The sequence below is a fragment of the Lethenteron reissneri genome, chromosome 55, assembly GCF_015708825.2.
Source record: "Lethenteron reissneri isolate LAM-NWPU_2019-01 chromosome 55, ASM1570882v1, whole genome shotgun sequence".
Classification (NCBI taxonomy): domain Eukaryota; kingdom Metazoa; phylum Chordata; class Hyperoartia; order Petromyzontiformes; family Petromyzontidae; genus Lethenteron; species Lethenteron reissneri.
Genome location: NC_083833.1, coordinates 4384511 through 4411944, shown reverse-complemented (window position 1 = coordinate 4411944; position 27434 = coordinate 4384511). Strand labels below are relative to the sequence as shown.

At 44.9% G+C, this 27434-nt stretch overlaps 2 protein-coding genes across 3 annotated transcripts in view; one reads left to right on the top strand and one right to left on the bottom strand.

Annotated features, from left to right (window-relative positions):
• Positions 1-9653, top strand: part of LOC133356680 (sortilin-like) — a 50160-nt gene extending 40507 nt beyond the window's left edge. Inside the window, 1 exon segment of the mRNA XM_061574319.1 lies at positions 496-9653. Coding sequence (XP_061430303.1) covers positions 496-547 — 52 coding nt within the window. The 3' untranslated portion in view covers positions 548-9653.
• A 174-nt stretch (positions 9654-9827) lies between these two features.
• LOC133356667 (ubiquitin carboxyl-terminal hydrolase 19-like) overlaps positions 9828-27434 on the bottom strand; it is a 32515-nt gene continuing 14908 nt past the window's right edge. For both annotated transcript variants that reach the window (XM_061574306.1, XM_061574307.1), the window contains 15 exons: positions 27178-27288; positions 26480-26590; positions 25047-25148; positions 23565-23705; positions 22290-22405; positions 21039-21176; positions 20374-20736; positions 19517-19746; positions 19003-19110; positions 17698-17825; positions 17232-17335; positions 15171-15323; positions 14062-14243; positions 12926-13164; positions 9828-12208 (listed from right to left, as the gene is read on the bottom strand). In XM_061574306.1, coding sequence (XP_061430290.1) covers positions 12128-12208; positions 12926-13164; positions 14062-14243; positions 15171-15323; positions 17232-17335; positions 17698-17825; positions 19003-19110; positions 19517-19746; positions 20374-20736; positions 21039-21176; positions 22290-22405; positions 23565-23705; positions 25047-25148; positions 26480-26590; positions 27178-27288 — 2307 coding nt within the window. In that variant the 3' untranslated portion in view covers positions 9828-12127. The remainder of the gene's footprint in view (positions 12209-12925; positions 13165-14061; positions 14244-15170; positions 15324-17231; positions 17336-17697; positions 17826-19002; positions 19111-19516; positions 19747-20373; positions 20737-21038; positions 21177-22289; positions 22406-23564; positions 23706-25046; positions 25149-26479; positions 26591-27177; positions 27289-27434) is intronic.

The following is a 27434-nucleotide window of genomic DNA, read 5'->3' as shown; positions in this document are numbered from 1 at the left end:
CACCAGTCTAATGCGCACTGTATGTTCTGTCCAAAATCGTAAATAATATTCATTCTGTACATTTAGTATTCGCGCCTATTCTTGTAGCGCAAGGCTTTTACAAAGGCGCAATGTTTCACAGAAGGTCTGCAGCAATTTCACAGCCAGGGAGCGATATTTAATCCAGTTTGGTACTTTAGTTTGAATGTGGAAAATTTGGACCATGACACTTGCGCACAATGGCCTGCTCGTTTCGAATGACATGAGGGGATCTTTATCATCCACCTTGGAAGCATACAGCATGTATTTTTTTTATGGTTAATACACCACCGCAGTGTTAACCAGGGCGGTCTGCTAGATTCGAGCCACGAACCTGTGCAACAAGCGGCAAACGAACTGCTGCTGGGCCGTGTCACCGCCCAGAGTTAACAGATCGACGAAAAGTTCCGTGCACTCATCGCGCTGTGCCGCGTAGCATGTGTGCACCAAAATAACGTTGCATGTCGTGTTTTGCAGATGTAACTCCATTCGATACCTGATTCTACGAGAAGAACAAGTCAATCTCTGAATCCGTTCGCAAGAAGAAACCAAAAGCCTTGCTGCCTCGATGAAGTGAGACCTTTTTGCAACAAAACAGAAAGGCGGTAAAGGTTTTCCATGGTTATCACACACAACAACCCGAGACGGCTACAGCATGTAAACATGTGGTTATCAATGCACAAAGTTCGACTAGAGTTTGTTTGAGGTTCTATTACGGGTTATCTTGCGCAAAACCTTGCTTTGGGTTTGCACGCACGGCTTCACGGCACAGATTTGGATTGTGTTTTGCTGTGCACGTGATTAAAAACACAAATTGGATTCCGGTATATAAATGGTTTGCCTAAATTACATAACAATTGCCAATTGTGTTTGCAGTGGTCTTTGCGTTCATAGCTTCCAAAATGATCTTATCAAGCTGCTGGTGCTAATCAGATACATAATTACAAATTACAGAGATACGTCTTCTGCTATAGGCTGCGACTATCAAAATATAATTTCTGATGCACTCTACATGAAGCCATTTGCATCGCAGCAGGGAAGGTATACATATAAGGTTATGCGTTGTTTAATAGTTAAAGAAGTGAAAGTTATTTCCTGCTCAAAAAAGAGGCGGTGCTCAACTCCCACTCGCAGGCTTGAGCCATTGGTGGAAATTCCTCATTCCTATGGTGGCAACAAGTCCCCTCCACAGGATAAACCTCTTCTCAAAGTGGTACTTTATAGGTCCCCTTGGGGTGATTATAGGCTGAATTGGTTCATATCACTGTTTCATTGACCACGGACAATGTGATCTTTAGACATCAACTATTATTTCATCTTGATATGCGAGCTAGTGATTTGGCTAAATTTGAACAATTTACTCGGGTGTTTCCTTAACAAGAAAGGTACGAGTGAGTTTAACGCTGACAGTGTAAAAAAGTGCGTCGGTTAATTCTGCCTTTTAACAACCGGGGTGGGAGGGGGGTGTCCTGGAAAGTCGATAACGCAGGTATATTTATTTTCAGATCGCGAATGTCAGCTTCATTGGAACAGCTTATCATCCACTTTTGATAGTTTATTGTATCATCCCCTTGCAGATGGCCATGCAATGAACGTATGAATTAACTTGGTTTGTCAACTTTATCTGCCTACTTTCAACAGAAGCCTACTTTCTGGACAATTAAATGTCTTGCCTTATCGAGTTTGTTAGGGCACACCTCTGTTGTTTAACAGAGATTGTGTACAAAAGCACATGCAGGTACTTGCACCCACATGACCCTATCAACTTGTAATTTAATCAAAATCATCCAAAGTTTAAGCCTTTGCCTTTATAAATATGTCTGTATGTGCATCGACTGCTGGTTATTTACGTAATTCCTAGCTTATTATTTCACTGTAATAAAATCACGATATTTGATTACTTATTTACGCGCATGATTTAAATGCCCGTATTTTAGGTGTGTCATTTAGCGCAGGGTAAAGGACTATCGAGTATGCGCAGTTTGTGTGATATGGCAACTTGTTTTCCAGCGTGTTGTTTTGCTTGTGAAGCCTCGCGATATTTAAGTGAAGACGCAGCCGATCTAAGCGTGGATTATTTTCTAGATTTTGGTGGAAGGCCAGGGGGATATTGGAAGCCTTGGCGACAATTATATCCCACTTACATATATTTTAGCTTGGATACTATTTCATAAGGGAGAGGGGGTAAACATAGTTCCCTCCGTTTATTATTGTACATCTTACACTTTATTGAAGACTCTTTTTTTTGCTGATACTGACAACAGAAACTAGCCTATTGCTTTACGTGGCAACAACTTTACAACAGCTACTACACATTGGTAATTAGCAAAATAAATTATTGTGAGGCTATAGAAATTGAGCAATTGCTATTTGTAAAATGCGTGGCGATTTCTCAGTTTCCAGCTACACACAAGCGTTCTTAAATGCATATAATTATACAAATCCTCATAGATCCATGCACGATAGATTACCTGCTGAAACGCTGTAACCATTACAGTTCTCTATCTTCCGGTATTGTTGCAGATGAGACGAATCTGTTACCTAAATACCTGCACAAACATCCTGATGGTAATGGAAAAAATAACATCAACAGCTCAATACAGTTGGTGTTAACATTGCTGCATGTTTATAGGCCTACAGATATTTAGGCTTTGCCATCTGCATGATACGGGAACGCTAACTACAGCACTTTGGGCACGTCGCTCCTCGCTTGCCCTTGGCTAACTCTGCCTGCCAGGTTCTCTGTGTGAAAGAATCTCGTGGGTGGAGAAGGTCAAAGGGTTGGCCACAGACAGTATGGATGAACGCATCGGATTGACCACTACTGTTGACATTTGGGGGATCTAAAGGGGGGTACAGCTCGTTAACTTTGCCAAGTACCCCGAGGAATTGGCGCCGGGTGGTGGATGCTGCCACACACGCTGTCTCGGCGTATGCTCCCACACTTGACTTTAAGTCCATTCAAAATAAATGTATCCCAGAAGTGCATTTCGCAGTTGAAGAAATGCTTCGATGTGGCGAGTGGATTGCACGCAAACAACCGTGCGGCGTGGGTGGCATGCAGTAGCAGTAGAGAGAAAATAAGCTCATGGCTGTGAGTTCGAATGAGGTTCAGCGGCTCTGACAAGCAGCAATAGCAGGAGCATAGCGGCCCAAGTGATGGTGCAGGGATTGCAGTGAGGCAGACAGACAAACAGCGCAGGTGATAATGTCGTTTTGGCAGATGGGCACTTTAGCTTCGTGCAGTGGTTCTCAAAGTGTGGTCCACTCTGGTCCTTCAGGTGGTCCGCGGGGTTGTGATGCAAATGCCGGTTGATCTGGAACTAATTAATCAATAATTTGGTCATGATATTTAATTAACAAAAAAATGAAGTTAGGTAAACTTCACTGATTAAACTACTCTAACCGAACGGTCAACATTTTTTTAATGTTTTTGTTATGCTAATATCAATCATTTTGTATTGCTGGTGTTTGGAGAGAAGCGAATGCGTTTTGTTACCAGCAGAGGGGCGGCTGGGTGGTTCGTGGAAATGTTTGAGAAACACCGGCTTAATATAATACGAAGGTAGAAATGACCTTCCTACTGACTTGTTAACTTAGAATGTGTTGGAGTACGCTTCGTTGAGGCTCTGGAAAGTACAAGGCATCGTTACAGCCATAGTTTATGAAGCTGTTATATTTTTCACATCTGCACTATAAGATAAATGGCACTGTATAGAGGTAGCTTCCAATATTACCACAAACGTGTGTGTAAATAGCTCGTGTGAATTTGAATTATTAGAAACTATATATCATACAATATATTGGTATGGCAGAATTATATAACCGTTTTATTTGGTGTGAATATATGGTTCGTAACTTGACCTTAACATTTTTAAATGTCTTCGTTTGCTTAAGGGAATTTACATTCAAGACTTTTAGGGGTATTAAAATATGAACATGCATTCATAGGAAACTACGCAAGTGGTACAATCAAGGCGCTTGATGTCTTCGAGTAACACCAAGGAGACAAAGGGGAACACGAGCGAACGTATGTCGGATAGACACGTCGTTTAATCAAAGTGCGTTCAAGTAGGACACGTTCCTCAGAGGGATGGCAAGTGGTCGAGACTAATGATAGAGTTGCAACCAAGGGATGGAACGCGCACAATAGTCTCACGGAGATGGAGCAATGAAATCACTTCGTGTGTGTAGGTGCCATGTGATTTGTTAGATTGCAGGGCGATGGGAGAGAGCAATGGACTAGGAGAAGGCCTTCACACAGCAGTGAATTGATCGTGGCTGATGATGAAAATGATGATGACCGTAGAAAAATACAGTAATCGCTTTATTGTGAGCAAGTGGAGGAATTGTCCAGGCTTTTTGCGAGTTTAGCTAAGGAATCGAGCAATGGCCGTTATGTAAAACCAGGTGGGAGCCCTTTGAGAGCCGTAGTAGTCCGAGGCCTTGGTTTAAATACAGTGAAGCTGCAAATTCAACAATTTGGGAATGTTGCAGCGAATTAGGATTGTATAATAATGCTTTTATTTTATATAACGTCATTCATGCTAATAGCATCCATTAACGCCGTATATTAATTATATATGGAGACCAAATCCCATATACAGCACTACCAAGCAAATGAAAACCCTACTACTACAAAGCAAAATAAAAAATAAACTAATTAAGAAATGGCTCGAAAACAAAATGCACAAGCAGCTATCACAACAGAGAAATTAGTCCATTCAATCACATCCCACGTTTGAGATTATAAGACAAAACTATCTTGCGTGCCTTATTTTAATGTTACTATCTACTTTACGCTAAGCATAGGATAAGTAAGGCCTGCCATTGTGATTTTGATCAAGGGACAGGCTCTGAGCGATGGTTATGATGGCATGCTAAAGAGACCGCATTATGGTCAGACTTTTTGTGGCTATATTTAGTTAGTCGTCTCGTATTGTAAAGCCTTGGCTTGTTTTGGTTGACAGGCTTGTACATTTTATGGTTGGGCGATAAGATTGTTATGGTCCTGGCTTGACATTCGGATTACGGCTAAAAAAAGTCCTATTTAACCAGAGTTGTGGTTTGCTTAACAATGTATTTTTTTGTGCATGGTGACATATATGACGCAGGGTTGATGGATCCACGATAGCATCGTGTGTGTGACACTCCTGGAAGGAGATCGGGTGCCTTTTTAAAAGGCAGTACAGCAAGTAGGTTTAAGACCTGTCTTATATGGCCTTTGTGTGTCTTCTAACGGATATGGGTTTCTCAGGGTGTTCTGGTTTCCTGCCACAAGTATAAGTACTGTGCTTGTAATAATTTCCCAAGTATCTCGCGTCAAGCAGGAACCCCTGTAAGAATGTGAATGATACTCGGTGAGGCTTTTTCAGAAGCAATAAACAAAAACATCCGTATCATTTACAGCAGTAATCAGAAATAACACGAGACTTTATAAAATGTCTACGGTTTTCTTATTCTGATTCCCATGGCACTATTCCCAAATCAGTTGCTGTGCTGTTAAAAATTCCATTGTCAGTTTATTTTAATGCATAAAAAAAACTGCTAAGTCTGTAAAATGTAGATGTCTTCCTTTGATTGCCCAAAATTTTAAGTGGATCTGGAAAAGTCACAAAAAACATAATTGGAAATGTGCCAAATTGGTTTTTCAACGGGAAATGTAAGTTTCCAATGGGCATTTCGACACAAGTGTGTACATTTTATTTAAAAAAAACTAATTTTTAAACGCAGCATTATGATGTTTGTTTTCAAATGCCACTGCCAATGCATTATTGACCTCACTACTTGGATAGGTGCCGGACGTAGAGCTCCGCGGTGTGTCCAGGTTGTACCGCGTGTTGTTTCGGCACGGGCAAGCGCCCAGAACGTGGTAGCGAAACGTCAGACATCCCGCCAAACAACACGTGGTTCGGCCCAAAAAACACACGGCGGAGCATTGTAACTTTTAATGATGATGAAAATGATGATGACCGTAGAAAAACACCGTAATTGCTTTGCTGTGAGCAAGTGGAGGAATTGTCCAGGCTTTTTGCGAGTTTAGCTAAGGACTCGCGCAATGGCCGTTATGTAAAACCAGGTGGGAGCCCATTGAGAACCGTAGTAGTCCGAGGTCTTGGTTTAAATACAGTGAAGCTGCAAATTCAACAATTTGTGAATGTTGCGTTGTGAATGTTGCGTTCTTTTATGTGGAGCCATGAGAACACGGGACGACTTTTGTACTCAACGGAACGTTCGGACTCGAGTGTGTAAGGCTCGCGGTTGCACACCAACCAATTGGAATCGACGTTATTTGTTTCACGTTTGTAAATAAGCACTCGAAATAATAACCTCATTGCCCACACAATGTGCCTCAAGTCTTCGTTGCAAATGCGATTACGTACATATTTAGTTGTACTCGTGAATTACAACGCAAGTCCAGTTTCTGTTTTTTTTTGTGTTAAGCCAAACCTAAATTAATTTGAACGTTTCCTTAAAACGACGTAGTAAAAGTGGTGTGAACAATTGCAGGGCTGTAGCTATCTGTAAAACTTGGCCTTTAACCAGGTTTCTAAAACAGCTGGAAGCCGATGATCCTAAAAATAATTGCCATCGAGTTTCGGGTCTTCAGGGTAGAGTGTAGTTGATGGAACGCAACATTAATTTTGTTGGCCACAAGTGTTGTGAGATTTTTATTATGTCACGGTTAGCTTTTAAAGCAGCTTTGCTCTCTCCGCTTCAAAATTGTAATGAAAGTAGTTGTGATGTGCGAACGTATACCGCCAAATGTGTAATTGTGAAGGTTACATCGGTATATTTGTACATATTTGTTATATTCCAAGTTGTCACGTGTCACGTGGGATATTGCTGATGGATGTGGTGTCCAGCTTGCCTTATTCAGTTTTAACGCTGCACTGTAAACAATTATCTGCATTGACTTTTCGCCATGTGTTGACATATTAAGACGATCACAAGGGACGGGGACAACTCGTTGTGCACGCGATTGAATAAGTCGCACAGAACTGTGTATTGATTTTAGGGGTTTTGATTGGTTACAAAATTTAAGTCAATTCTAGATTAGAAGTTTTCGTGACTGCAAGGATCCATACTCTTTGGTTCTTTCGGTAAAGTCACGTCGATGATGCTTGTGTTGCGCCCAAAACGTCGTGATTTTATTTAGTTATTTTCATTTTTATTTTATATTTTTAATTTCACCTACGTGACTTTACCGAAAGAACCAAAAATTAAATCTACTTTCCACAGCCTGTTTAGAAAATATGTTGATTGCCCTAGAAATAACGCAGGGCTTGAACTCAAAACATTACAGGGGCTTGATTTATTGTTCTGCACACTTCATTTTAGCGTGCATTGGATTTTCTTAATCATTTATTTCCCATTGCAATGTTTATTGTCTGGGTTTACTGGTGTTTGGAGCGAAGCGCCAGTCTCTCGAGAAAGCCCCAACGATTTTAAATGAATCTCGCGTCCAAATGCAAGCGCATATAAAGACCGTTTCCAAACAAAGTGACGACGGGATGACGGCGGAAACTTTGGGTTGTGAAGCGTAAACTCCCCATCGGTGTACAAGCCGCGTCGACGCACGGTTACGTTGGGATTTAACGCTTACGGGTTTTTGTGTTCCGACTCTCACCAATCCGTTACCCCACTCCATCACAAAGAAACGCCTCTGAGCAAAAAGCAACAGCCCTGGAATGAGAACTGACACGGCTGTCCGTCGCCCCCTGTGTCTTATTCAGTGAATGTACTTTATCTGCCGCGTAGAGCGCATTGGCATCAGACTCGTGCCATTCTCTGACGTTTTTATAAGGTCATGCCATCCGAGTTGAAGATCACTTAATATGGGTTTCATGCATTCAACTAAACAACCTGTTGACTAGCAAATATAACGCATGATACACGTTTGTTTAGCCGTGTTACTAAACCCAGGGGCTTGAATCCAGACATACCATTGCAGTTGGGTTTTTTAGTTTTTTATGTGCACTGTTACACAATATCACAGTTGAAGGGAACTGCAGTAAGGTGCAAATGAGAACTCCTAAAAACACAACGCACCACGCCCCTCTTCTTTATTTTCCGTGTGCTGGAATGCTACGTGCACAGGAGATAGCCTAATTCAGGTATCGGTGTATAATAATCCTTTTTTGTATTTTTGTGCAAATTTTATTTGTGGTAATGTTAACTATCAATGTTGATACGGTATATACTTTAGCTTTTGAAAAAGTTATTGTCAATAGAGGCATTTTACTTAGCCAAGCTAAGTTTCTTACCATATATTTTGCTGGGGAATGTTATTAATCATTATAAGGTATACCCCCATATTAACAATGCTCCTTATCTGTTTCAGGGATTATCGAACTGATAAATATTTGGAATATTGTGAAAGTTTGGCTATGTTTAAACGGCCTCTATCCTTTTGCTGTGTGCGTGCACCACCGATGTGTGACCAGGGCTAGAATAACACACGAGGGTTAAAAATTAACCCGTAAAAACAAAGTTTTTCACTATAAATCCTTTATATGCGTGGCGGCTAGAGTCCTCTCGTCCTCTGGCTTGAGATGGCTGCCACCTATGGGTCAGATGATTGCCTGCCACCATTAAGCAATTGGTAATTAAATATAAAAAAAATTTCCTAAAAAGTGTAAAGTTATGGAAATTTTGAACGAAAAGAAATTGTCACGCACAACGAGTCTGTGTGCAAAATGTCAGCTCGATTGGATCACGGGAAGTGGGTTAAAAAACGACCGAAAGATTTGCACAGTCGTAAGCGCGCAAGCAAGCAAGCAAGTGAACTTAATATAAAGGATTTAAAAATACATCTTAATATAATTCACCAGTGCCACGTAGCCGTTTGCAAGTAGCATTTGGTACGGCGGCGTCATTTTCAAAATATCGCCCGTGTGTGCCTTCCCTTCAAAGTACTGGATGGGATAAAACAAAATTTTAACACCCTTCTCAACAACACTGTCTTATTCATAATAAACGTTTTTGGGTTAGATCGCGTTATTTATAAATGTCGTAACCCTCCACCACCCGACATTTACAATTGTAAATGTTGTGGTTTCACTCTTCAACACACCGGTGGGCTAAAGTAGTGAACTATTTGTCTTTTGTCAACGTGACACTTTTTTTGCTGATTGGCCGTGTCGGGTGGTGGAGGGTTACGACACATTTATAAATAACGCGATCTAACCCAAAAACGTTTATTATGAATATTGGTCGCGAAAGCCTACACGTGTTAAACTAACACTGTCTTAAAATATGAATATAATCGGCAACACTGAAAAGCGGTGTTATTGACGAGTGCTTTATATATATCAATATTCATGGATGAAAAGTTTTGTTGTGGCACATCTGAGCTGTGTGGTGGATGGGGTTTGAACCGTGCTTTTGACATCTGGATACTCAGGCTCGTTTGCAATCTGTTCTGTCACCTGAATGTCTCGACATATTTAGCTAATGTGAACTTTAAATGCCTCCAAGCATTGCAAACATCACTGTTTAAACCTTGTGTAAGGAAGCAATACATTTATTTGCAACAACAAAAAACTTTGATTGTAACCCTCAATTTCGCTTCCATCAATGTGTGCCTTTTTTAAATGAATGGAAACCTCAATAAACCCTGTTTTTAAAGGTGATCTATACGTTGTGGTTATCAAACGACTGCACTTGATGTGTCTGGATTCTTCTTTCGTATGGCTGATGTAGATGCAGAGCAACAACTACAATTTCGCATTCAGGTTGATCAAGCCAGACAGATGCGTCACGAGCAGCAGAGTCGTATTTGTGGATCGGGGAATTGCGTCGTCATATGTTGCATCGTCTGTTATGGATGACCACAGTTGCACACAAATGGAGAGTTTTACTGGTAGGAACCCACTGCACGTTTCATTTTGACTTTATATTACTTTAGCTTCATGGAACTTCAAAGTCACGTCAGAAAAGGCGGCAGTGCAGCCCTGGTGTGTACTTGCAATAAAAAAACAGCTGTTTGTTTTACGAGTTTAGTTTTCCTTTAATTCACAAAAGAACGCCCGTTATAGCCGTTATAGCGGCGCTGAACAATACCACACGAAATTGATTCAACAGTACGACCCATTAAATATTCACAAAAATATTTACGGCGAATGTCCTTTTAATGCCTTATACTTCAGTCTTAACGACTCCTCCCACACAACCACTCGCAATTGCAGAACACATCACGCTGCATTGGTTTGCGTGACGAACCACCCCGTGACAAGGCGATCAATCACATGAGATGCTTGGCTTCTCCAAATAAAATTCCTCCCTTCGAAACACAGAAGCATTAGCAAGGCGGCCCGTACAGGACTGACGTCATACAAATATTAACTTTTTTCGCACCATAAATATCCAACCGTGCTAATCGGGGGAAATCACTTTACATGTACAGTATGTTGAACTTCTTTTGCACCGTACGTAGCCAACCGTGCACCTACTCGCCAGAGCATGGCAAATAATTATTCGTGCAACGTCACAAAAACGGCTTCATTTGTTATGCCGCCTACTGACCATGTGGGACCAGCAATGCAGCACTGGCGATTCCGTTATCTATGATAGGGTAGAAATAAATACATGACATCCTGATTACAAACGTTGGGTTACCCCTTACAGGTTGTATAGGTTTCATATGGGATTCTTTATATACTAGTGGCACCTCGGTGAACAAAAACATACCATGAATCCAGAACCATGTCAGTCGTGTCTATCAAGCGAAAATAAAAATGTTCAGATTTTTTCGTGAACGTTTTTACAACTGTGTTTGGTATAACGTCATTAGATGAGGTGTCAAATCATTTCTGTCGCAGGCCGGTGGACGGTCCATAGAAGCGGGTATCAGAGAGCTACCTCTGAGGTCCCTTCAATCGACTTTTGGTTCACAGGAGGGGGAAGCACTTCCCCACCCGCCCTGCAACAGAACAATGTGCGGAGCATGACAGTGCAGCTCGCGTATTATGAAACTTCAGAGCTGAAATAAAACCAACTTAAGTACAAACCGAAATGTTATGCGATTGTGTTAATGTGCAGTAGTTGTTGAACTCACTGCACTTGAGGACTCAATACACCGGCAGATGTCTGGATTCAACCTACGACCCTCAGCAGTGTCATCTCTCAGCATTCTTAAGGACCCACCCTTGTCCCTTGAGGCTACGCCCCTTTCTCGACACACAGGCTTGTGCGTTGAAAGCTGCTTTTTCTCTGCACGAGACTTGGCAACTCTGGGCCACACCTAGTTGATTTGAGTGAAAGACGGCGCGTGGGTGGTGGTGGGGGTTGCGGAAGGGCAGAGGGGTAGTTCGTATGCGCAGCAATTTAATAGATAACAGAAAATAACCGTAACTTAAAGCTTTCGTGACTGCAGGAATTCATATTCTTGGGTCTTTCAGTAAAGTCATGTAGATAGCTTCAAAGAGAATAACAAAAAAGAACAAAAAACTACGTTTCGATCGCAACACAAGCAATCGTAATCATTCTCCTGATCATTCTCCTGATGATGATTGCTTGTGTTGCGATCAAAACGTCGTAGTTTTTTGTTATTTTATTTGAACCTATCTACGTGACTTTACCGAAAAACCCAAGAATAAGAAAATAACCGGTAGAGATACTTTCCGGTGTGCTTTCGGGCTGCACCACATGTTGTACGCGTAATTTCGGATGACTGCCTCCACGTGCCAGGAGCTTCTTCAGACTCCGAACTGAGCCTCTCCAAACCTCAATTACGTAGAACTGCTGGTGTTGCTGATTGGTTCAGCTCTCGGACATGTAGGCTGGCCAGGGTTCATTGTTTTCCCTGTGGTCTACATAGCAAACCAAATTGTCAGTTGGTTCATTCAAAGGCAGGGTTATGCATTTTACACGAAGCTCTGGCGAGCCTTGGTAAAATATTTTGTGAGGTCCCACATTTCAACGATGTGGCATAAATACTTTTAACCGTGGAATTCTCACCTACCCGGCGTGATGTTCATAGAAATCGGTACAAACGGTGAACTGGGTTGAGCGACTGCCGTGCGTGATTGCATCGAGGCTCCACGATGTTTCTCGGCGTGGTCGTGCAACGTCAATGAGAGAAAGCCTCTTGCCACTTTTTGTAAAGTTAGTCCGCGTTGTTCTTCGTGGTTGAACGCGATGAGAACGTCTCCGTGGAACACGGCGCTGTGCTTGCCCTTGTATTCCACTGTACGCACAAAGATAAAAAAAAAGCACAATACATCATTCACATCGCATTGTCACGTGATATAACAGAGAGACAGATACACAAAGCTACTACTGTTTGACTGTATAGACCAGATGTGGCCAAGCATCCTGACCCTATGAGCCGCACGTCAAAGTCTTCATATGGCAAACGAGCCACAAGACACTGACCAGGTCACATGGGGTGGTCACATGGGGTGGTCACATGGGCATTTAATTTGTGTAGATCATGTGGTAGGTTCACTCGTGCTGGTTCGGTGTGGAGTTGGAAGTAAAACATCTGCAGGAGCACCCCAGGAGTGAAACTAAACTATACACAATGTTTACTTTACCAGGTAAGGTCCACCAGTGTGAAAATATTTAATATCTTCACACTGGTGGAATGGCCCCATAGTTAAAGGGTTATAGGGTGGATAAAACGGGTACCGCCTTGTGAGAAATGTAAGTGATCATCTTTTGTATGGACTTGCGTCTACGATCACAGGGATACCCTCTAGAGGGATTCTTCCTCGAGTGGACCCCCTTCCGCTAGCAATGGCGTGAGCAAGTAATTGCAGGGCTGCACCTTTGCCTTGACCTCTCAGCACTGCAAACAGGAGGTGAGTATCACTCCATGCTCAAACAATCATTGAAGCCACCGGTCAAGGAGTTGTATGAGAAACCCAGTGAAAACAAAGCCAAGTAAAGACCACAGACGCACCGAATTCAATGTCGCCGGCCAATCATCACTCTTCTCCTCCTCCTCGTCATCCAATATGATGATTTCCTCAGCGGGGTCATGTCGCGCAGGAGCGGGCGTCCACGGCGCCTCAGCTGGCCGCCTGAGGTATGGGGCGAGCGGGCAGTCGCGGCGGCGGTAGAAGAGAAGGTAGGCGTGACGCGACATCACCTGGCTCTCGTTCACCATCGTCACCGTGCTGTCGTCGAACCAGCGCCAGCCTGCTCGCGACACGCGACGGCAGCCGTGAACAACCGCTCGCTCGCGTCCACGTGAGGGCAGCCAGAGTTACAATGCACAGAGTGGGCACGGTCAAAGGTACAGTTGCAGGCATTTAACACGTAGGCTTTCACGACCAATATTAATAATTAGGGTTTTTTGGGTTTTTTTGGGTTAGATCGCGTACATATAAATAAACACCACCCGACACAACCAATTTACCGGCGTGTTGGAAAATAAACCCACAAGATTTAGAATTTGAGTACGATGTTTCGCTGGTGGCAAATCGTCTGATGAAGCTGATTGTAAAAGTTGTGGGTTTACTCTCCAGCACACCGGTGTGCTCAAGTAGTCACTAATTGGCACGTTTTGTTTACGTGACAAACCTTACCCCTTGGCTGTGTCGGGTGGCGGCGGTTTTAACGAAACATTTGCATTTCCACGATCTAACCCAAAAAACCTTGCTTAGGAGTTGCCGCCGTGCAGTTTCTTGCGTACGCCACCGGTGGTGGAAGGATCTACACTGCAAGGGAACGCTACGAGAGAGTCCTTTGTAGAGGGAATATTTGGCCTACTCTTCCACTACCTGCGATGCACCCATTCACACCGCTGGGAAGGGGGCGGATTTAAGAAAATTGCAGGACATAGAATCGAACCGGCCGAGTTCTGGATTGCAAGTCTCCTGTGCAGCTAACCATAACATTACACCACAGCAGCTCAATTTTATAGATTTATGTAACCAGCAGCATCTCTACAGGAGGTGCCACATAATTATCATTATTGGCTACGTACGGTTGGCCCGCACCTCAGATTGGCACGGTTGGCTACGTACTGTGCAAAAGAAGTTCAACATACACATGTAAACAAGTAGAAAAACTATGACTTTGGAATCCACGTACCCATGTCACTGCACTGGCTGTTGCGGGCGCAGGGCAGCCGTGCGTACGCCGTGTAGTGTCCACCGATGAGGCCCCCGTAGTGGTTGATGGCGGCGTAGAGGTCGTAGACTGCGGCCCCGCCGGCGTCGCCGCCGGCACCCCCAGAAGCCGCCTCCACGCAGAACTCGCTAAGGTCAAGACCCCTGGTGGCACGGAGATGGGGTAAGGAAAGCGACGCTCCCTTCGTCCCCTTCTCGCAGCTGGGACAAGGGGCTGTTGTTGTTGAGTGTGCGCTGTGACCCGCCCCCACCCCCGCCTGTCTAACGCCAAGGGGATTTAAAGGAGATGAAATTTGATGTTACCACTTTAGACAACGAATTAGCTAGCACGGTAATTAATAGTGCAATGACAGTGGTGGGGTGGGGAAGAGGTTAGAAAGCAAACTGAGAGAAAATCCTTGAAACTGCAAGATACGTTGAGAAAGCTTCGGAATATAAAGCGATGGGAGATTCAGTGGTTGGGTTTTGGATTGCCTCACCCCTACCACAGTAATGTGCAATTGAAATAAAATGCAATGGCTCAATATCAGTGGCTTGGGGGATGTAAAAGAGATACGCACCCCTCCAAGCTCGTTTGAAAGGGAAGCTATGATGGTCATACTGTGAAATTCCCCATCAGTTAATTTTGAGATTAAGTTTCATTCCGATGCTGAGTCGACCTAGAGAAGGCGCCCAGGGAAAGTGCTGTTAGTGAGTACCTATGAAGACCGGCACGTCACACGAGGGGGTGGGTGGCCAGCACCACACCCGGTTATCTTTGTCTCTCTAGAATGATGTATACACACGCCACCAATTACTCATTTGAGGCCGAGTCGACCTTAGGCAGGCCCAAGACTGGTGCAGATAATCATCACTGATGTTGGCCATGATCGGAGTTTGAAGCACATCAAATCACACAACTACGCACACGCAACCTGTCGAAAACATCTGAAAAATATAGGCCAGCATATCGTGGTTTGGTTCTGGCTCAGATCGGGCAAATGGCCAGTGGAACACTGCCCATACCGTGATGGCCCTGCGCGGGTACGGCTTGGATGTGCCAGTGGAAAGCAGTACACACAAGTGGCTTACCGGATAGGGAAGGTGACCAAGTTGGAGATTTTCTCTCGCCACACGAAGCTGCAGAACGAGAAGCGTTTGAGCTGCACAACGAGCACGGGCGGCAACCGCCACAGCATCAGTTGCTTGAGTGCCTCTCTGGGTTGCTCGCACTGGGGACACAACCTGCAATGACAGCGAGACGCGGAGCAAGGGGCAGCGGTTACAGCTTTAACAAGGACTGCGTAACCGACAAACACAGACACTGGCCAAGCAGTGGTGTGGTCGGCGGTGGACGGTGACATGGGGGAACAGTAGCACAATTGCCGCTTGCTGCAGAGGTTCACAGCTCGAAGGCAGCGTCGGTCACGGTTAAGACTGCGGTTGTATTCGCCCTTTTCCGTTCCGAGACGACTGAAAACTGCTGGGTGGGTGTCCCGTTAACCGCTGATCTCGTTCGTGAGTGTGGGGTGAGGAGTCTGGCTGCTTCACGTTGTATCGCTCGTCCCGTGCATCAAGTTATCACAAGGTGCCAGGGGACAAATGCGAGGGAGGGGTGCAATACAACAGCATGAGGATGGTGACGTCGATAACGTGCACGCACACCCTCATCAAACCCCAGGTCGACCCGGTGTTCACGACAACGGCATCGTCAGAGCAGGTACGTCAAGTTAACCCTTTCCCATTCCGACACATCTGACAGTTGCAGGGTGGGGTCCCATTCACCGCTGAATCTTGCGACGCGTAAGCGGTTAGCGTTAGTTTTATTTAAAGAGGCATAGCGCCGTTGTTTTTAAAGATATTGTACTCACCGCAGAGAACTGTAGCGACACGGCCACACTCTATGATAGCAGGCGCCAAACTGTGTCACATGCCTTCCCACATGGCCTTGTGGGAGCCTCGTTACCGATAAAGTAATTTTATATTTTCTTCCGGTTCCGTTCAGATGACGTACACGTATGTCATCGGAATTGGAATGGGTTAACAAAGAGAACACTACGTGCCATCAAAACAACTTTAGGCCATGTGTGTCGTCGGTGTCAGTCCAGATTTTCTAAATTTGAAACTGCTTGTAAGTGAACTAATTGGGAAAAAACCATGTAGCAACATCGCCCCCTACTGTGAAAATATTGCAAACAAAACAAATCTGTGAAACAGCGCCATCACGTGATAGCCTGACGATATAAGAATGGCATGAATACCAAATGTGCTCATCTAACAACGATTTGAATTCGAACTAGTATTACTTTCTAATAATTAAAAAGTGGTTGTCCTATGCTGCAATTGACCCCTGGCTAAAGAAATGTGGAATTTCCACCAATGACTAAGGGCCATGAATGTAGATGAGCACTGCCCGATGGATGTTTAAGCAGGGAAATCCAGACAGAAATATTGATTTATACAATCTGAATGTATGTGGTTATGTGTACAGGCCTTCCTTGGCTCTTGTGAAATAGCGTAATTCCACAGCGGTGCAGATACAAAGCTTGGAATCACAATGCAAATGTTGGGCCACGGAGGTTTCCAGTGTCACTCTAGCCCAGGATTAGAGACTGGGTGGATTACAATTTGGTTCCTTCACCGCATTGTGCGCAAGTGTTATTGTACATTTATTGAGTGGGTGGAGTGTCTGATTATACCTCGTGATTAATGGCAGCAACTACTGCTGCTACAGCTGTGTGTTTAGACTCAAATGTTCACATAGATGAAGTCATGAATGATCTCGTTAGTGTAGGGGAGCCAGTGGTGTAGTCATAAGAGCATTGCACTATAATTCTGGAGCACAAAAGTTTGATTCCAACTCACGGTTAACATCGGTAACGAATGTCTGAACCGGTTCTGGATCTTCCCTATATCAGCTCAGCCTTGAACCTGTTGTTGTGTAAACACCAGCACTGGGCAGAGATATGCCAGGTGTGGCACTGGCTACAACACCCTCTCATACTCCGTACTAGGATTCATAAGTGCTCACTACCAACACATGTGTGTATGCATGTTGAAGTTCTTTCACACCGTACGTAGCCAAACAGTCCGTGTACGCTCTACAGGGGATCTATGCCGTTGCTTTGCACGTGTGTGTGTGTGTGGACAAACCAGGCATCCTCTGGCGTGAGCTTCTCGGGCTTGGTGAAGAGCTTTAGACAGTGGTGCAGGGAGATGGGCATTGAGTCTTTGAGGTCCCTGCTACTCGCGTGGTCCTGTGGAGAGTAGTGCACAGGAAGCCTTTACGATGCGGTTGGGGAGCACAAGGCCTTCGGGTTTGCCACCTGTCCTGCTTTCCCCAGGATTGTCCTATTTTTGAGATAGCCATCCTGGAAAATCTGTAAATCTTCCCCGGAAAATTAAAAGTTCAAGTTTTTTTGTCAATTGTTGAATAATGGTTATATAACACCACTCAAGACAATTCACACACATGTAGTTCCCTCTTACGATTTTGTGATAAGATTCCTCTTCCCATGATGTGTTCCAGTTTTTTGTAACTCAAGAGGTGGCAACCCTATACGGTCTGCAACTTGAACAGAATCCTCGGTGGTGATGCAGAGAGAAATGCGTGCACCACCTCTGTGGGCAACTCCTCGTCGCAGTCCAACTCCCGCGGCTGAACCATCACGTAGCCCTGCTGCTTGCTATTGTTGTTCCAGTCCATGGCCAGCTGGGCCCCATCAGGAATGTCCAACAAGCAGTCTCCTGCACAGATCAGATGCATTTCAGCGTAGTGGTTATTATCGCGCTCTTTTAGCCACTACCCCCCTGTGTCGTCTGGAACTCCCTTCCCAGGCATTTTCCCCCAGTCCCCCCTACCCTCCCTCCCACCTCTCTCTCTCTGCTTTCAAGGCTCTCCTCAAAATCTTCTTCTTCAACCGTCAGTTCGGGCCGCCTTCATTGCTTCCTTTCCCTCCTTCAGTCCATGAGCCAGAGCAGAATTTGCTACCGCTAGAGGTCGCACATAAGTTGGAAGCATGTATGTTGAACTTCTTTCGCACTGTACGTAGCCAACCGTGCTGATTGGAGATGTGGGCGAAGGACAATAAACTAAACACAAAAGCAGTTCTAAAGAAATGTGTTTTCAATCTAGATTTAAAAGTGCATAACTGCATTCCAGACGGCCGCAGAAGCACATTTGAAAGCGCGCGATGCAGTGAGCATCTTTGTGATACCCATTTCTGCATGTGGCTATTTAAAGGTGGATTGTGATGACATACTTACAAAGCAAGATTATGGCATAATTCACCTTTTCTTAGCATTTCATTAAAGTTGGTACAACTCATTAATAAGATGGTACCAACAAACAAAATATTTTATTTGGTTTCATGAACTACATCCCTTGCTCGGTCCCTCTCGTTGGTTGTGTGCAGTCCGGTGCCGGAGCCATCTGTTACATCATGGGGGCATCACCAATGCACGCAGTTGTGTCATTGTCACTAACGCATTTCTTAAACGAGGATCGTTAAAGGTATTTAGGTGGCTCAAGGAGCTAAAACCACATCTGAGCACAGAGCCAGCACCGCTGAGAGATCCTGGAATAAAAGCCAGGCAACTACCCATAATTAAATGCGTTTGTGCAGCGTATCACCATCGATGGTTGAAGTATAGTCACTGATAACTAAACAAAAAAATTAATTACGTCAAATTTTCTTTGCACTTAATGTGGCTTATTCAATTTCTGAGAATGTAAATTTTCATCTTGACTGCAATTCAATGAACACCCTTTGCACATGTACAGCCTTTTTTTCTTCAATCAACCGATGAAAGAGGGCCTCCCCAGGTCACATGGGTCATGATGGTTGTTTGACTAAGCTTCACCATGCCGGTCAGTGCGGGTTGGTGAAGGTGGGAGGCATAGACGCCGTAAATGGTCACGTACCTCGGTGGTTCAATGTTTTTTCCACGTTGTTGTCAATAACCTTGATGGAAAACTGTGGTGTCCAGCCCTGCCATGATTTGTCCTGCTGCTGCAGCCCATGAACTGCAGCTGTGGCACAGAGGACAACCGCATAATTTGTAAACAGGGCAGCAAGGAGGGCAAGGATGCCATGAACACGTAATATCAGTGGCGACAGAAACAAGTAAATCAATTGTATTGTACTTTGCAAGAGTACTGAACACACAGATGTACTGCCCTTTGTCAATCCACTGTCAGATGAGAGCCTCTCTTAACCTTGCGGATCATGGGGGTTACTTTACCATAATTCACCGCACTGGTCAGTGTGGGTTGAAGGCGGGGGGGGGGGACACTGACATAAGCGAATAGACGCAACAGAATTACCCAAAGGCAAAGAAGAGAGCTTTAGCAGCAAAGAGCAGTCGCCAATTCACAGTTGCTGTTTAAAGTTTTCACATACACACACACAGTATTGTAAAGACGTCATGTGCCACACCTTCAGGCTTCAATGGCTTCTTGGTCCCAGACCCATCCTTTTCCTCCACCCTGGAATGGGGGGAGGAGCTCTCAACCCGTGCTTCCAAGAGCGATGACGCTGCTGCCACCCGCTCCTGCATCCTCCTGTGGCCCAATACGTGGCAGCCACTGCCAATGTCTCGCTTCAATTCGACGCCATCTTCACCTCTCAGTGTCTCGAGCTCGTCTGCTTGCGGATCGTCACTCTGCCTAAGTTGAATAAAACAAGAGGTACATTCCAAGGGATGATTATCAAAGACGTATAACACTGTGTAACACAATTTTTGCTCCTGGGTAGTAAGTGTTATTTTGTAATTGCTAATGCCTAAAAAGTATAGAAAATGGCTATCATTCCCCACAAACTTTACTTTTGTGACCAGGACAGTGATATTTTGAAATTTACCTATTTTCAATGAGAAAACGGGCGAATTTGTGTCTTTTCGTTCACATAAAGTCAGAAAAAAACAACATATGTCAATCCATTGCTGGATGAGGGCCTCTCTGTGCCATGCGGGTCACGGAGGTTATTTGACCATTCTTCACCAAGATGTTCAGTGCAGGTTGGTAATGGCGACGAGCACAGATGTAGGCACATGGAAATAGGACCTGCGATTCTGCCATCAGCCAGTAGCTCGATTAGTAGATTGGGAAAAGTAAAATATTTTAAAATATAAACATGCATAACCCACTAACCAGTCTCAAAATCATGATGTATGCTACCACAGTGACTACGCCAAGATCATTATAACTCGCTTACACCGAAGAACATGGCTGCTGCTTCCCGTTAATTAAAACCATGAGACCTCAGTGCTGCCAGCTCAATGCTTCATGCCTCACTTTGGGTCTCCCTTGCAGGCGGGCAAAAGCGTGGGGGTTTCACGAGACCGAACACTTGCGGCCGGCAAGATTGGCTTGAAGAGCGGAGAATCCGGCTCCTCCGCCCATTCCGCATTTTTCCACTCGCACTTCCGCTGCTCGCCCCGAGTCGTAGCTTGCGGCCCGGAGGCCGGGAGGCCCTGGCCTTCGTTGTCGATCTCGGACGGCAGTTGCGTCTCCAGGCAGGGTTGCTCCGCGTAGCTCTGCCCGGAGCAGGAAGCTGGCGATGGGGGCGGTGGGGAGACCTCGGACCAAGTGGGGGACGGATCTTGGAGGAAGGCCGTGCTGGGCTGAACAGGAGGCTGGAACACGTTCACGGAATACCTGCGCAGGTAACGATTCGCTTCGTCAGTAAGCTAAGCTGAGTTTGGCCGATGCATTCGTGTTATTGTGCACGCAAGATTAAATCACAAGTACCGAGAAAAGCTCACGCATATGAGAGATGAACACTCAAGGATCCACACAGTTGGAATCAAGAATCACGATGTATGTGGTTTAACGCCTTTAATGTATTTTTTTCTCATTAGTGACACGCTCAACCCATGCCAGACAGTATGTGACACACAGTATAGTTTTGCAGCTGCAGAAAAAGCTATCGGTTTGTGTTGTTGTTGTAGGTTGCTCACCTTGCGTACGCCTCCATGATCTGTGCAAGTCGGTGAAAAGTAAGCCGAGACTCAGGGATGCTCACGAGGAACGGCAGGCCGATTGCCTCGGGCTCGCATTCACTTTTGTGTTCGACCCAGTGGTTTCTCTGGCAATTCCTACCAGTGAAAGTTAGAGATGCAAGACAGAGATTTAAGACATCTGTACAACTGAGGTGTGAGCATATTCAACACGAAAGCCCAAACCTTACGCGACTAGTCGCAAGTGTTAAGCACAACAGCACATGTTTATGGATAATGATTCACCCCCAGCATAACTCCCGGGAGGGATACATCATGATTCAGAAGTCACAATGCAATTCACAAAATGGGAACGGTTGGCTATGTGCAGTGCGAAAAAGGTTCAAAATACATTCATACACGTAGAATTTACAGTGGTAGGAATCAATAGTGATACAATTAACTTCATTATATGGGTGGATTAATCACGTCCATCGTGTCTTTTTGCATGCGTGCCGGTTTAATTATTAGCTGCTCCTGACTTGTCGGGTCAGTGGCTCAAATTACACCTGGCCACAAACATATTTGAAAGAAAACCGATCATTCACAAGAGGCCATTATATTTGGGTGTCAAACATCAAATAAAAAAATAAGCTTGCCGAATAATCCGTGCCATTTCTCTCGGCAAGAAACCCTACATCTGACAATGTAGGTTACTGATTGGACAAACTGCCAGGGGCAATACTTGACACTTAAACAAGGATATAGTTTTGACCGTTACTATCTTCCATTCACCACGTCATTATAATACTACGTTCATAATTACAAATATTTCTAAATTCAGACAAATTAAGTTTAGGATTTGCATTTGGAGAGCACTTAAATGGCCCAGCATCTACAAGCACCTTACACCTCATCTCAACAATTACAATGGCCTGCGGCAGCATAGCCTTGTGGATCCCGGGAGCAATTTGTCCCTGTGTGGCACAAGGTGAAATAATAATTTAGATTTGTATAGCGCCCTTCAGCAATCAATCTTAAGAGTACCATGTAAGTAAAGGAGGAAGAAAGAACAATAACCTTGCCAAAATAAATACTATAGTGTACATAGCACCGGCCTACACGTGAGTATAGTTTGCTAGTAGGGGAAGACGTTACTGTGTGGGCTTTCCCCAATTAAAACATTTGCAGGCAATCTTTATGCTAGTAAATTTGGATGATAACGCCAGCATACATGGCCTGCTGTGTTTAATACAGTTACAAACAACTCACATGTTGCAATATCCCACGCGGTAGCAGTTCATGCAGCGACGCAGCCTGAGGTGGAGAGGGCTCGTCTTCTGGCAATTGGCGCAATGCGTCACGGGCTTGTCCGGGATCTTCCGTCTCTGGACAAAAGGCAGAATTGAAATCTTCGTTTAACTTTTTAGCATTTTCTCCAGCACTTCCAATCAAAAGAAGACAGTGCAAGGCTTTCGAGTTTCACCACACAAGTCTGCGTTAGTTTCAGAGTAGAGCGGGGCACTCATCATTTTGTGTTCTCCTATTTGAGTTAGTTGTGGGTAATTTTCAAATTTGTAAAATTATGGACTATTCTTTTTTTCGGAGAATGTAACAGGGTCTTTAACGTCGTGTGTTATTGATGCAACCCTTCATGTTCGAGAATGGCCCGTGGAAGCGGATATCACGAAGCTATCTCCGAGATACTCTAATTTGATTCATGGCCCACACAGTCGGGGGCAGCCTTTTCCCACTCGTCCTGCCACAGAGTACTCTTTCTTGGATGACAGTCAAACCCACATTTTTTTCACTGTCAGCTACGTAAAAAGGCAAGACTACATTTAAGGTGATGGTTTTCTTGTGCAGTCATTGGTGACCGGCATCAGACCATCAACTCAGTTTCCTCAAAGGTGGTTTGCCAAGATTAAACCAACGATCTAAGTTGCGTCGTATCAGCGCTCTGACGTGCGAGCCACTCAGCCACCCACACATCACCACACTAATTTTCTATAATACTTATTTTTATTGATGCAATGAGCGGGCCTGATACATCACGTTGTGACGCACGTGCACACTGTCAACAGAAGCCAAACCGGTTATGAAAAGCAGGGGATATAGACAGATGGGTAACGGTCTCGCTGCCCCAAACCATACGGGGGGTCCCACTGAAGGGCGAAAGGGTAACTTCATTTTAAGTAAAGGGGAAGGGATAATAAGGGGTATAGCCAAAATACACCTGCTATAAAGAAAATAAAAACATGAGGCGGCCTAAACGAGAATTTTTCTTTCCACCCCTCTGAATCTGGCTCCCTGCAAATCTGCGGTGGGTATGCCCCTGATCCTCGGTCCCTGTCTCCCGACCCTCCATCCTGTAAACTTATTTCAGGTGTTGTATGAGGCAGGGAGCATCTGGAATCGAATTCCCCCTCCTTTGGCCTTGAGCTTATGGCTCAGACACATCGCCACACTTCTTAGCAAGTAGTGTTTCATCTACGTTGAGAATATTAAACCATGGGTTGGATTGAGAGGCCTGGGCAGGTGCGCTACCTGTTTTACGGGCAGCACTCGCACCCTCTCGCCAGCCAGCTCTCGGCTGAGCACCTCGCAACAGAAGACCATGTCGGACGACCCAACTTGCTCCAAGGAGGTAGTCGCCTGCACGAACCGCTCAAAGCGTGCCTTGTCCACCTGCTCAGAGCCGTCGCAGGCAAAGGTGCAACGTGTGAATCAACTTTGGAGTGCTCGCAGCGTGGACACGCTGAGGGCAGTAACATGGCTGAGCGCAGCCACCTCCGATAAGGTTAACACTGCAGGTGCATGAACCAAAAACACCACACGCCATTTTATTCACAGTGGAAGTTAAAGATCCCGTGACGTCATTCGAAAAAGACATGCCACGTGTGCCGGCATCATGGTCCACATTTGGCAAATTTGAGAATAACTCACAATTTACCCGATTACGTGAAACCACACAGCAACATCGCTCCCTACTTAGAAACTAGTGCAGGTTATACCCATTCGTGAAACAACACCTAACATGATAGATTTACGCGATAAGAATGGTCAAAGTTAATTCCTATTCATCACAGCGCTGAGTCAGTGGTGCAAATTCAACAATCCTATGATGGGGGCGAGTCTATCCACGGGATAACCACTGTTGACTTCCCCACAAAGTGGCACCTGTTTTATCGACTACAGAAAAATTATCGGCTGAGTGAACCCCCTCGAAAACCAGAGTTTGAAGTCGCTTGCCCCATCGCGGAGTCAACTGGTTGAACTAGCACAACATATTTGATTGACATGAGTTTAACATGTTTGCTATGCAAAAACCCATTAAAATGATTATGTAAGGCAGGGGTGGAGAGACTTGTGGCTCACCACTTGGTTTGTGAACAATATTACTGGTAGGAACCTCTGGTTACACCAGCTCACAGGGGATTATTCTGTCCGTCCGTCGTGCAGGGAGGGGCTGGGTGGGGAGGGGCTGGGTGGGGAGGGGAGGGTGGGGAGGGGCTGGGTGAGGAGGGTGGGGAGGGGCTGGGTGGGGAGGGTGGGGCTGGGTGGGGGGGGTGGGGCTGGGTGGGGGGGGTGGGGCTGGGTGGGAATGGGCTGGTCACCCCGTGGTGCCCTTATAAAAATCAACGTTTAACCTACTCACGCCGGCTTGTGCCCGCCCTCACAGTCGGGCATATTTGCGGAATACACCACGCCGCCGTTGACCCTGGCCATTGACCGAGCAACCCAACGTTCCTACCAGCTCCATCTGCAGGAATGTGTTACCCATCACTTCAAGCATCTTAGCTAAACTAATCAGGCAATAGAATGAAACATTTTCAACCTGGAAACAGTTTCTAACTATTGTTATAAGACTCTGTAAAGAGAGAGACAGTCAATCACATGGAAGGTCACATGTTGCGAAAACGACTCGGCCTATCATCCCTCCATGTTTGGCAATAGCAATGCCGATTTGTGGCAAGGCAGCAATCGCTGTACAGAGCGACGTGATATAATCTCATTGCTGTGACTCACCTGAACCAGCCTTAGGTTGTCTGGGTGCACCTTCATCCTTTCAGCCACGAACTTTATCACTTCCGTTCCATGTGCATTCACCTGCCTCACTCTGACCGACAGCTGATGAGATACATGACAATTACACAGAAGGAATACAGAGGTATGACCTGGTTCCAAAAGAGCATCATCATTATCAGCAGCACTATCCATGATCCATCACCCAAATCTAATGATATACCCATGTCACTCTTTCCAAAGAGATTATCATGAATTCCTGAAGTCTAACCTGGCCAAACTAATAAACTGGGCATTATCACGTGGGCTCAGCGGCTCGCACAGCTGCCTCCTGTGCTCCCATGGGAGAAATGAGGTGCAGCAGTAAAATCTCTCCTTCGTGATATCGCACGGTGACATAAAAAATGAATGCAACCCACGTGCGTGCTAGTTCATTAGGTTCAACCGTGCAATTGTGTCTGACAGTCTGTGCGACACGGCCAAGGTGTGTTTTTTTTTAGCTCTCTGTCCTTACGTGTGACATGCTCAAACACGCAACTTCAAATTTAGCACTTGAAAATGGGGACAAACTTGCACAAGTAGCACGTGTACCAATCACATTGAGCAACCGAGTCGTATTGAAGAGTGCGAGTTTGTGAAATCAGATGAATCCCTCCGAGTGGTAAATCATGGTTTAAACACACGTGATCACAGCTATGCTGACTCAGTGTTCTTACATAATTGCTGAAAATGCTATGGAACAGCTTATCCGCAAATATAACTAATGCACCCATAATTAATCATTTTCAGACTAAATTTACTTCATTATTTCAGACATTACGTGAAGAGCTCAAAGTGTATGAAATAACTATTTGCTTTGTGCATTGCCTTGACTCTGTTTTTTACACATCACATTTGGGCTGCAATCGCATCTTTACTGAGTAGTGACGTGAAACCTTTGTTCTGGCACCACGAGATGCACTGCAATGGAAGTGAGTTCTAAACATAAAATGACGATGGCAACGATATGGCCATCGCCACTCGCCAGAGATGGACACGTAATCACATGCAATTTAAATATTTAACATCGTTACATTTTTAAAGGGGTGCCTGGTATACATACAGGAGGCCATGGCTTCGATCCCAACCCTGCTGCATGTTCTCCCTGTGGTTGCGTGGATTTTCCTCCGGGTCCTCCAGTTTTTTCTTCCACATTTATAAACATGAGTTTATAGAGTATTCGAATACTATGAATGTCCACGTGATAATCCACTCCGTTGAGCTATCATTTGTGGCCTGGCCGCATCTGAAAAAGAGCTATATAGCTCAGTAAGCCTTACCTGGTAAAATAAAAATAGCAAGATAAATAATTTACTGGTTTATTAAATCTTCCCCAGTAATATAACGTTAGCATTTATTTTGCCCATTCTCCGCTGGCCGCCTCGCAAGATAGGTACCTTGACAGGGCGGCGGTAGGGCTCACGGGGCAGGAAGTAAACGGGCAGCACCCGTTGCCTCTGGGGCAGTGGCACCGGCAAGTACAAGAACGGGTCAAACGTGATGGACACCTGCAGCGCAAGCACACAACATTTAATGGGGTAAAGAACCGATACGTCAATCAATGTCATCACTTTCTAGCTGCACACCGCTGCTGCTTAAAATGTCAAAGGGTAAAAGTTTTTTTTTTATGCTTGGATAAGCGTGCAGCAATGCTGATCTACAGGTTGGCAGCGCAGGTGAAGGGGTGACAATTCCACATTCCTATGGCAGGGGTGAATCTGTCCAAAGGACAACTGCAACCACAAAGTAGTAAAAAAGGGACAAAAAAAATCCCCCAAAAGCATCCCCATTGTAAGCAGTGCTCTAAGTAAATTACAAAAATGTTACAACTTCACAAATATACATTATTTCGAATAACCAGTAATTACATATTTAAACCAAAAATTATTTTATTTTGCACCGACGATTTTTCATTACTAGCTTTTAACTGTGCTTGTGCACCCTCTGTTAACACAATCCCTTTACATGGCCATTTGCTGTTCTGCCCTCCAACATGCACTTTTGTTGCCCTGCAGTTGACTTGCCTAATTCACATTTATAAATTTAAAAAGACCCCACAAAGTGACCGCGTGGAGGTGCGAGTGAGTGTACGTACATGACCACACACTGGGCAAACAAGCTTGGACTTGTAGAGGCCATGGAAGAGGTGTACGATAAAAGAGTCATTCCATGCCTTGTGCCTGGCCCACGCTCGTTCCGCCATATGCTGCACATAGAAAACAAGTGCCATTCGTTCCGCTTTATATTATTATATGATATTTTAACGTATGCAGTATTCGTTCAATCTCAGAAACGATGATTCGGAGGCGCGGGAAATCACAGACAAGTGAAAAGGCAGCCAGAACTGGTGCC